This window comes from Solanum pennellii, chromosome 10 (assembly GCF_001406875.1).
Source record: "Solanum pennellii chromosome 10, SPENNV200".
In the NCBI taxonomy this organism is placed as follows: Eukaryota; Viridiplantae; Streptophyta; class Magnoliopsida; order Solanales; family Solanaceae; genus Solanum; species Solanum pennellii.
Window position 1 is genome coordinate 729013 of NC_028646.1, and position 12092 is coordinate 741104.

General features: G+C 34.4%; 1 protein-coding gene across 1 annotated transcript; it reads left to right on the top strand.

Annotated features, from left to right (window-relative positions):
• Nucleotides 1–1923: 1923 nt before the first annotated feature.
• LOC107031834 (general transcription and DNA repair factor IIH subunit TFB1-1) lies at nt 1924–12021 on the top strand. Its single transcript, XM_015233320.2, has 20 exons — nt 1924–2298; nt 3577–3655; nt 3745–3806; nt 3986–4049; nt 4915–5038; nt 5260–5335; nt 5494–5586; nt 5995–6039; nt 8000–8056; nt 8464–8619; nt 8793–8858; nt 8999–9122; nt 9483–9539; nt 9637–9764; nt 9847–10038; nt 10129–10242; nt 10361–10438; nt 10750–10797; nt 11491–11559; nt 11753–12021. The coding sequence occupies exons 1-20, from the start codon at nt 2218–2220 to the stop codon at nt 11837–11839; spliced, it is 1800 nt and encodes a 599-aa protein (XP_015088806.1). The 5' UTR covers nt 1924–2217; the 3' UTR covers nt 11840–12021.
• The last annotated feature ends 71 nt before the right edge of the window (nt 12022–12092 follow it).

The window sequence follows — 12092 nt, forward strand, 5'->3', positions numbered from 1 at the left end:
CTCTCCGGTCTTTGATTTGAATACAAATTATATTAGAATAAGTTGCTATAATTAATATAATGTGATTAGTTATTTTAATATAATTTTTATTAATTATTTATTTTATTATACTAAAAATCATATGACCCCTCAATATATTAAAATTTGAATAGTAAATTAATTTATATATGTATTTTTAATGACATCAAGTTTATAAAAAATTATAATTTTTAAAAAATATATATGAAGACTTAAGAATGATATTGATTAATGGTGGATAGGTGGTATCATGAGTAATAGCTGATGGCGATGGTAGTTATTTGCATTAAGCAGTGTCTAATGCGTTATGATGAATGATGACAATACGTTATTGTAGTGGTAAACAACGAAGGTAGTTGACGATATATAGCGATTACAGATGATGGTAATTGTTTGTACTTATTAATGATTGTGGTAATTTATGTTGAACTAATTATCGCGCCGTATAATTAATTTCAAGGTTTGACTACACGTTTTTACAGTATAATACTCTAGACGCAAACCTTAATTCCTCCTCTTCCAAATACGATATGCAACATTCTCATAAATCTTCTAATATTTTTGGATTACGAACACAAAATACTTGTAGCTTTATCTCTTTGACGTATATATTGTCTCATTTTTTATTTAAATGTTCGCATCATGTGTTATTTCACTTAATTTACATTCAAAATACTCCTCTTTAGTCTTGTTTAACTTGTAGCCATCATATTTTGTAAGATCTATTCAAACTCGTAGATTATCATTAACTCTACAAGCTTATCATCATCAATATTATGTTTGCAAATGTGATTTACAAATTAAAACAAATTATGACGAAAATTTCAATAAATATACCATTAGCTAACTTACTTCAGAAAAATATAGTTCAAAAAATATTTTATCCAAAAAATACAATGTGTTATACAATATTATACATGCAATATACAAAACTTTCATATGTATTTTCTTACAAAAATATTATACATGCAATATACAAAAATATACAAAACTTTCATATGTATTTTCTTACAAAAATATCAAACAACTTGATATACAATACATTACACCATATAAAATTATGCTAGTTTAAAATATATACAATAAATAAATTAGTTTACAATAAATATAATTATGTTGCATTTACGTAAAAACAACCAAAAGTCAAAGTGAGTACACACAAACTATAATTCGTCAAAACTAATAGAAAGTATACACTGATTATACAACATTGCTATGCATATACATAAAATAAGATTGAATATACGTTATGATACATTCAAAATAACTTAACTATATGACAAATATACATTGAGTATTCAATCTCGAAATTACCTCTAATCTTTTCTAAACTTTAGATATAAAATCTAATATTTGAATCTTTTAATATATAATTCGCTCGGTACAATTTAGTTAATTTATGTATATATAATAAATAATGCAATTATCTTGTTTATTGATTTATTTTGGAAAAATTACATGAATTAGTACATTTTAATAAATAATTACTGATTTTAGCGATACTTTTTGTTTATTACCATTTATAGCAATACTATGTTAACTCTGCAATATGAATTAAAAGTGAATTATGTATGCAATATATATGAATTACAATTGTTTTTTGAAATATATAATGTTTGTTTGGTAATAATTTGACACATTGTATTATAAATGAATTAAAATGTGTGATAAATATATTATATATCATTAAAACTTGTATTATATGTGAATAATAAATTGTTCTTTGTAATATATATTAAACTTGTATTATAAATGAATTAAAAGCGATCAAGTTAAAAAATATTATTGCTAAAAATAGTAAATATTTTTTTATTATAGTATATTTATGTAAATTTCCCATTTATTTTTGTATATTATTTACTTTTTTTTTTAAATTATATATAATTTTAACTTTTGAGCAATTTTATTGAGGAATCACTCCTCTATATAGAAAAAAGCAAAATGTATACACAGATACTGATTGATCTCTTCTAAACCCCATCCATCGGAACCCTAGATCTTCACCGTCCATAAATCACTGTATCTCAATCCCATTTTCCGACTCTGTATTTGCCCTTGTTCGGGGAGAAAATGGTGTCATTGCTGAATTCGAAGTATTGGAGTAGATAGATCCTCAATAGAAGAATCCGTAATACCCAATTTTTTAAATTTTTTTTGTTGATGTATTAGTGAAAATATTTGATTTTTTGAACACCCAGTATGGCCGATGGTAAGGTGGTTAAGCGTGCCAAGTACAAAACTTCAGTCAAGGTTCCTGGCGTCCCTGGCGTTTTGAAATTGGTATTTTCTTTTCCACCTCATTTGATTATTGGCTTGTTACGTTGTGATTGAGATGTATGGTTGTTTGATATGCTCAATTCTGAAGAAAAAAACAGCAATAACAATGTAAGAAACTTAGTGTAGTCTAGGTTTGGGGAGGGTAGAGTGTAGCTTGTGACTGTTTGAAAAAAAAACCAACAACAATAACATTAGTTATTAGTTTAGGCGAGCACAAGCTGGCCTGGACGTTAAGTTATTTTAAAAAATAGACCCAAAATGATATAGAGGACTCATATGACTGACATAAATTGTTCTGGGGTTGATACATAGCTGATTGATTGAACAAATAACATAATATCAATGCAAATGATATGCTGAGTTGGTAGGAAGAGGTGGGAAAAGAGAGAACATCAACTGGTCTGATAATTGATTGTAAACAAGTTTATTGATAAAGAATACTTAGTGTTGGTGGGAGGTAGCAGGTACCCAATTAATTAGCTGAGGTGAACGTACTGGTTTGCCACAATGGTTCTAAAGGAAAATAGAGCCAAACTGATATAGAGGATTCATATGACCGACGACATAGTTTATTGATTGAACAAATAACAATAACAGTGTTGCAAGTGATGCTGAGCTCGTAGGAAGAGGTGGAAAAAGAGAGAACATGAAATGGTCTGTTTATTGACTGGTAAACAAGTTTAAAGAAGTATGTGAGATAAATGGGTTTTTTTTTTTGCAAAAGAGTATCTATTTATTCTACCCATCAGAAGACTACTGCTTAAAACAGATGGTGTGTCTCATTCTATGTATTAACATAATCTCCTTTACTAGTTTACAAATGGAGTAGAATGGATATTAAACATTCATATAGTTGACGTCCATCACTACCAGTGTGCGGGAGGTATTATTGTTATTTTTGTTTGCATTAACGAAATGCAGTTTCGACAATAACGACTTTCCACATCCAATCTTAAGGATGGGGTATGCATCACCGATGGATCAAAAGTGGGAAAGGTAACTGTTGGACAACTGGTTAGGGGTTTTGGGGTGGGGTGGGTGGGTGGGGGTGGGTGGGTGCATTAATCTGAAAAAAGAACACAATTTCTAACAATAAAAAAGCACAATTTCTGATCGGGTTATGGATTCAACAATAAAGATTCCTCTTTAAGATGATATGAACTATGTGTTAAAAAAAAGACGGTATGAACTATGAATTTCAGATTCTGTATGGTAGATTCTACTACAGCTGTTATGCAACCAACCGTTGATTTTCTAGTTTGTCTTTTTAATTGTGTGTAGACCAAGGAACGGTTTTATTTTATGCCGAATGATCCAACATTAACTACAAAGCTTAATGTGGAGTTCAAGTTGATTAAAGGTGCTTTTGTCTGTCCTTTTTCCCTTCACGATACTTAGCTTCTCTCTCCCGCCGTTCTCACGCTGACTCTCTCTTCTCTCTTTTTTCAGGCCACAAGTCTTCCAAGGAGTGTTCAAGTAAGCAGGCTCTACTTAATCTCACACAAGCTCAGGTTTGGATTTATGTTTTGGAAAAACATTCTACTTGTGAGCCCTTTATTTTGAGAGTGACTGTTTTCTTTCTATGTCTGGTCAAGTCTAGAAACAGTAGACTGATCCCAGTGCTGGTGAAGTCTACAAACTGCTAACTTATCTGAGTACTGCAGCTAAATCCATTTTCTACTATTTTCAGGGTGGAAATTATCTTTTCGAATTTGATAGCTTCCCTGACCGTGACCAGTGTCGGGACTTTGTTGGTTAGTCTTTATGACATTCATTGACTCATCCATCAGTTTCATCACCCAGCTACAAGTGGACCATTCTGCTTCAAATATGTGAAAACTTGAAATATACTGGACTTCATTTCATTTACGTGTCTCATTGTTGATTCCTTCTTGTGGTGTGTGATCAAATCCGTTTGCCCTTTGTTTTCATGTATTAGCTGTATGGGGTTGTACTTGAATATTCTGAATTGTTTGTCAATAATAACAAACGATCAAACATGTTGACATTCATGTAAGTAAGACTTTGAGTTTGTTTTTACCTATTTCACCGATGGCCTTCGCTTTTGGGCCCAGAAATATCGACTTGGAGCTCAATGAAGTCATTGGTTGTTTAGTAGATTCTTGTTTAAAGGAGAAAGCAAGACAATATATAAAATGGTAGGGAGGGGCTGAGACCAGCCTTCTCGTGATATTGAGTAACACTTCCCTCCATGCTTCTCTTGCTCCTGTGTGCAAGTGTGCAACTGGCTTGGTGCTGAACTTGAGCATTTTGAGCAGGGCAGAATATAAGATATTGCTGCCTAAATGCTCCATTCCATGTGTATATAATTGACATTAATTATTTCAAGTACAGTTTGATTTTTCGGAAATTTTAATGAGTTAAGACTTTGTTTTCTGTCTTTTTATTCTTTTTTGCCCATCTGGCATTGTTTTCTATAGGTTAAGATAACAAAATCAGAGAATAGCCTCTTCAAAGGTTTAATGTTTTTTTTAGTTCAACACCAGCTAGCTCGTTAAAGTGTATGCAGTTACTATCTGATTACCCTGCACTGGACATTCCAAGTTGATACTTTAAAGTTGTGGTTTTGTACTTACAAATCTGTGTTTACTTGAACAGCCTCAGCAATTGCAGCTTGTGGGGAAATAGGGAAAGCTACTTCCGAGAAACCTGCTGTTCCACATGATGAGCAACTTAGTGCAACAGAAATGGGGCGTCGGATTAAGTTACTGCAGGAGAACAGGTGAATGGAATTTTATTCTGGTTCAATTTTGCAGGCAGGGGGCCTTTTCTAAATCTCTTTTTGTTATGCTAGCTAGTGTTGTAAATGTGTCTTGTAAATGTTACGGTTTTACTTGAAATGTGCAGTTATTGTTGCAAATTTTCTTTCCAAAATTGGCATTTCATCTTCTCCTTTTTATTTCTCGTCTTGTTGATATCACTAAAAAGTGTAAGTGGTTGCAGTGAGTTGCAGAATCTCCACAGGGAATTGGTCATTGCAGGTATTCTATCAGAGACTGAATTTTGGGCCGCTAGGAAGGTTAGTAGGTAGAAAGACCTTTAAATAGATTATTTTCATAAACATAGTAAATCACTGTGTTCGCTTAAAGTTTTGAGCTATATCTGGAATCCTTCATATGCAGTTGGTGGCTGCTTTCTGTAGCCATAACAGTATTTTATCTTGTCAATGTATTACAGAAGCTGCTGGAACAGAGTGAAAATAAGAAGCCAAAACAGCGAGTAGCTTTAAAAAATGACATGTGGAGTGTAAAACCATTATCTGATGGTCAGGTAAGAGGGAGATCTTGTCTCTGTGGTCTGTTTGTCACCATATATGCATGTATACATGACTTCCATTTTTTCTGATAGGGTGCTGTGTTTACTTCTCCAAGATATGCCTAAGCAATAGTGATTTTCTCAAATTCTAATCAGATCCTATTTCTGTTATTTCTGAAGGTGCTTAGTATTGTGATAAACTTGTCTCCTTTTTGTATTGAGTAATGGAATTACCACTTTAGATGCACAGATAAACTTGTGGCTCCTTTTACAAATAAATTACTAGTGCAGATGAAAATGCAAATATTTTGGCTTTAAACCACCTTGTATTGGAAACAATGTGGTCTGCAGTCTCGTCTCTCCCTCTCCCCTTCCAATTGCTGACCTGGGCTTGACAATCTGTTGTTTTCATTGTTGTTTCAGACAAACAGAGTTACATTTAACTTGACTCCAGAGGTTATTCATCAGGTAACATTCTTTGTTTTATAAAGTGGTTAAATTGAGTCTAACGAAACAGCATGAAGCATAGATTTAGCTCATACAAAGTCAATTTATGTTGTTCTTGTTAACAGTAGAGATGATGTAGGTCAAGGATGGATGCTTCCTTACCCTTCGGGGTGGCCCAGTGGTTTGAGCTTGGGACTTCCATGTTGGAGGTCTCAAGTTCGAAACCCCTTGCCAGCGAAAGCAAGGGGTTTGCCTTCTGGGTCGAGCTCGTCACACCAGGCTTGCCTAGTGTGGGTTACCTCTCCTATGTGGTTTGCGAGCTATTGCATAGGAGCGGGGGTTTTACGTTGTGCGCACCCAAAGGGTAGCGGCTGCGGGTTTCCCTTGTCACCAAAAAAAAAGGATGGATGCTTCCTTGTTTTAGTCATTATGAAAATAGCTACTAGGTCTGATTAAAGGAGATTTAATAGTGAAAAGATAAGGGAACTATCGAGCTAGAAGCCTCAGTCAGGAGCATTAATATAGCAATAAAAAAGTTGTTGTATACTGAGCTGGGTGCTGCAAACTGTATTTGACTACTGTGAGTGGAGGTAGGATTGGGATTATGGAAAGTGAGATAGCAAGAAAAATATTGTTGTATTATGAGCTGGGTGCTGCAAACTGTATGTGACTACTGAAAGTTGAAGTAGTATTAGGATTATGGATGGTTTAATTTTTGAAGAAATGATTCTAGGAATGTGTTTGAGCAAGGAAGGCAACAATTGTGTGGTAAGATTTGCTTGGATTATGCTGTTTTGAAACACAAATGGTTAAATTAGATTTTTTGGAAACAAAATTTGATCATGATGTATGATGTGTGACCTAGTGGTCAATGAAGTGGTTGAGGCAGGTATCCGGTGGAATTAGTCGAGGTGCGAGAAAGTTGGCCCGAACACCACAGTCATCAAAAAGAAAAAATTAGATCATCTCACACTTTCTAGAAACAAATATATTTAGCTTCAGAAATTATCAAGAAATGCTTTGAAGCTCATTTCGAAACCAATCCTTCAAAAAACTAAACCAAAACCAAATCCAACATGTTAAGTTGCGTTTTTGTTCTTGGACCAAAATAAAGCACAGAAATCTGGAAAACTATGAAGACAACACGTCAACTTAAAACTTTGAGTATATGCTTTGACCCAGAAAATTAGAGAAAGAAACTTAAATAATATACTAAGTCAGTTTCCAGGGTTTGCACGTTGAAGTTGAGCAAGCTCTAAGAATTCGTCTTGCTTAAAAGATTTATCTTTCGAAATTTGGTGTTTGGTCTAGTGGTAAGATCACACACATGATGTGTTTATCATGAGGTACACGCACATCATGAGTTCGAACACTGGTATTAAGTGGAGAGGATAGAGGGTCAGACCCATTACCCGCTGGATTTCAAACCGTGCTACTGGTCCTTGCAGATTTCTCTGTTATCGAAAAAATATTTTCTGAAATTTACATCAGAAAGATACTATGCTTTTACCTACAAAACTTAATTAATAATCTCTTTTACTTAGGGCTGAAATTATTTAAATTATTTTTACTGCTAATGCGATATTTGCAGCTCTTTCTGATCTACAGAGCCCACTACCCCCACAACTTATTGGATCTAGGATGTAGTTGGACTCTTTGCTCTTTTTTTAATAGCCGGGCTCGTCGTTCAGTAATCAAAATCTAACTCACAGGAGAGTTGGATGAAAAAAAGAACTTCATATTTGGGTCTTTTATGCCTCACTCTCGTCTGTTAGTTGTTGGATTTCTAATTCTTCTAGTTCTGATGTTCTTCCATCAGTTATTTAAAGTATTATTCTAGGCTAGTTTATGAATTAAACGACAAAAGTGACAATTGAGCTTTTTCAAGGTTCTGTATATTGTAACAAAGAAGTATTGATAGCTGTATATGTAACATTGCTTTGTTTGTAAATCTCGTCTAATATGGTAAATTCTGTTTCAGATTTTTGCGGAGAAACCAGCTGTCCGCCAAGCATATCTGAAGTTTGTTCCTGGCAAGGTAAAAATATAGTCATCAAGCATTATAAACATTTTCTTGGATTTCGATCCGTTTATCTTGTGAGCTTTTTATGCACAAAAGCATGCTGAGATAGATATGCATGCTTAACTTGTCACCAAAATCGGACTAATTTGGGATCATTGAAGCATTTTTCATTGAAGCTTTAGGTAAACCCTTCCCTATTACAATTGAATATAGGAGTGGTACAGGGCTTTGCTCCCTTAGTTTAATTCATCTTCAGGTTTCCATCTTAATTGCTTTACTAAGTAATAACAATCTCCCAAAGCCACCTATAACAGCAATGACGTTATGTGAGATTTAATTATGCTACAGTTTTATCTTCAAATCAGACTTTTGAATTCTGGATCTTGTTAGTTGCATGTTACATCTCTTGCTTTCCATCTCAGATGTCAGAAAAAGAATTCTGGACTAAATATTCAAGAGCTGAATACCTCCACAGTACAAAAAACATTGTTGCAGCTGCTGCGGAGGCTGCTGAAGATGAGGAGCTTGCAGTTTTCTTGAAGCAAGATGATATGTTAGTTTCTGAAGCTCGGAGGAAGGTATTCCACCAGATATTTACTATTTCATTGTTTTCTAACAAATTCCATCCTAAAAGAACTTCCACTGAGTATTGTTGTTTCCCTCTTCTCTCTCTCTCTCTCTCCGTCTTCCCTTGAGAGGGGATGGCTGGAGAAGAACTTCCAGAATTCTTTACATTTTATATTCTTTTCAGATCAGAAGAGTGGATCCAACTCTGGACATGGAAGCAGATGAAGGTGATGATTATATGCATCTCCCGGTACATCAGCGAAGCTTTATTCTGCAATGCAATTTAATCATTTATTTTCGATAGGACCTGCTGTTCTCGTACGTTCTTTGATCTAACCCTTAAAAGAGAATTGGAGCTAACCTATTTTTTATATGTCATGGTAAATATAGGATCATGGACTACCTCAGGGTGAAACTAAGGAGATTCTAGAACCACAGTATGAACCATTCAAAAGGTCTTTCTCACAATACCTCAATCAGCATGCAGCAGTGGTTCTTCAAGGAAGAGTTATAGGTAAGCGTCTCTTAACAAGCTCTATCAATAGCATCATTCCACTGTAACTGACTAAGTTCCTTTAAATTTCTTTCTCATCTGAGACAAATTGTGAAGCAGACTGAAGTTGTCTCTATTGACGGCACCTTTGTGCAAAATGATAATGAATTTTGTATGTACACTACCGATTCTTTGTTATGCATTATTAATGTTTTTCTATGTGGATGTCTTTGATGTCTATTGCTTAGGGTTGGGAGAGGGAGACGGGTTAGGAGAACCTTTCATGATGTATTAGTGGTTCTGGCTGCCTTTGATTGAGTTGGTTTTGTTTCATATTTGACTTGATATTTTTCCTTCTTATTGTCTCATCAATCCGGGAAGATGTTGAGCTGGGTGACACAAGATCTGTTGCTGAAGCTTTCACCAGGACAAATCAGGGTAAAATGCATTTACTACTTATACAGTTGTCCATTTATCTCATTCTGGTTCCAAGCCCGGAAAAAGCTTATACAACTCATTGCATTTGGTGGAGCAGCTGAACAAGCTACTGAAGTGTCTGATGAGAATGCATATAGAGAACGCGTAAAAAAAGTTTCTCGAGTAGCTGAGATTGAGGATCTTCAGGGACCTCGAGACCCACCAGTTGCATTGCTAAGTATCAAGGTATGGTGTTCATCAATTCTGCTTTTGTTCTGCTCACATCAACCATGATTTTCATTAGATATATAATTTTTTCCTAAATCAGGATCCTAGAGACTACTTTGATTCTCAGCAAGCAAATGCAATAAAGGCTTTGGGAGATGCTGAAACAGGGATAAGACAGTTGAAATTTCGTGTGAGCAAAGAAGAAGCCTTTTGCTCCTTGAAGGACTCCATCTCTGAGATAAATTCTCAAGGATTGATTGAACCAATAATTAGTCCCGAAGTAGCTCTCAAGGTATTTTTACTTTTTTTTGAAGTTAGGATATTTTCATCCAATAATATCATATTGTAATGGAGAAGTTGAACTATAAATCATTGATTACAGGTTTTCAACTTGCTAAGTCAGAATATCTCAAGTACAAAATATCATCTGGGAAAGAATCCCCATGAGAGTGTGTTAGATCAGTTGCCTAATGCAACTAAAAATGAGCTATTACTTGTGAGTTGTTTTACAGGGTGATTTTGTTTATTCTGAATCTAAAATCTTTGTCCGGACTTCATTACAGCTCTTAAATTCTGTTAGCAATGACAAATGATGATTTTTTTTGTACTTCTAGCATTGGACATCAATTCAGGAATTATTGAAGCACTTCTGGTCATCTTATCCAATAACGACAAAATATTTCTACGCCAAGGTAATATTTTGAATATCAATGTTGTATTGGGCTTTATATAAGGGTAAAAATTGTATTAGGCTGTTTTTTGTCACCAGCAAAATTATGTTATATGGTCCGAAAGAAAGATTTAGTGTTTAGGCAGTTTTACTTATTTTAATTGTCTGGTATTTCCAAATTTTGGGTGCATCTTATGTATTAACTATGCACATACTATCTGAATTTAATTTGATCTTGTGATAACATGACATTTTTGTAATTTTTCGTTGTTTTTTCCTTCTTATATTGAATCAATCATCCCTTAAGTGTTTCTAATCCTCATTATTTGATAGGTGACTAGGTTAAAGGATGCAATGTCTCAGATATATCCCAAGTTGCAGGTATTGATCTTTTAGAAATGTATAAATATGCACTTGTGGACCTTTCCCCTTTTACAGTTTCATTGCAGATTCTTTACTTTCTTCCTTTTTTTCCTTTTAAACCTCTAATGCACCAAAAACAAAGCATGGCCTGTGTTGAATTTGTTGTGCGACTATTTTCAATTTCATCTTTGGGTACAAATTTGTGAATAATGTGGAGCAGAAGACAAATCAACGGTGGTATTTAGACTAAGCTTGGTTTGGTATAAATACAATGTTTAGGGTGATTTGGGAAACAAAATAGTTCATGATAGAACAATGTCATTCGTAACAATAAGAAAACATCAACAGTTTGGGCATTTTAGTAAAACACTCCATAGATCTTTGAATGTGACTTCTTTTTCTTTTGAAGTTCTTAGGAAACCATTTCATCAAGGTATTGATGATCTCTCGTTGCTTTTTTATTTTGAGAGAAGATTGACGTAGTAATAACAGGAAAATTTAAATTACTAAGAACAAATCAAGTTTGGGTCTAAATTACTACGAACAAATCAAGTTTGGGTCTAAGGGTGAACAATGAAGTAAAACAATAGAAGACATCGGAAACCAAACCAGGTGCTTGCTGGTTGGAAATTCTTTGTGGTAGGGCAGATGTACAGGGGAAATGAAGTTTTTTTTATGAGTTAAGTTCTGAAATTTTCTGTTGATGTTCAGGAGATCAAGGAATCTGTGCAATCAGATGTCAGACACCAAGTTTCCCTTCTTGTACAGCCAATGCTTCAGGTAAACTTCTAACTTCACGACATCAATAGTAGAGTTCGAGAATGCTCTTGCAGCAGGACAGTTGCATGAATATTCGTGGTCCTGCCTAGTTTTCAAACCATGTTACACAGACATTTTATGTTCTCTAAAGTGCTTACTGTTGGAGTTCTTCTATTAATTTTGAATCTTATGGAAATATACGTTTTTTCCGCAGGCTTTGGATGCTGCCTTTGCCCATTACGACGCAGACCTACAGAAGAGATCTGCCAAAAGTGGTGAGAGACCAAATGGATTTGTTTAGGCAATCTTTAAGCCCTTTATTTTTCTGGGAGATTACCATACACATATGTACATCTAACAAAATTTTGTTCGATTGTGTTATTACCATATTTTATATCTTGACAGTTTATAGTGTAACTGCTCGAGGACATTGTACATCTAATGAAACTTTGTTGAGTTATTCTAAAAAAATGTTTCTTTCTCCCTTCTTTGTTGGCTGATCTATTGGAACTTTGTTAAGAATGACATTAGATTTCCCCCCTCCCCCCCCCCCC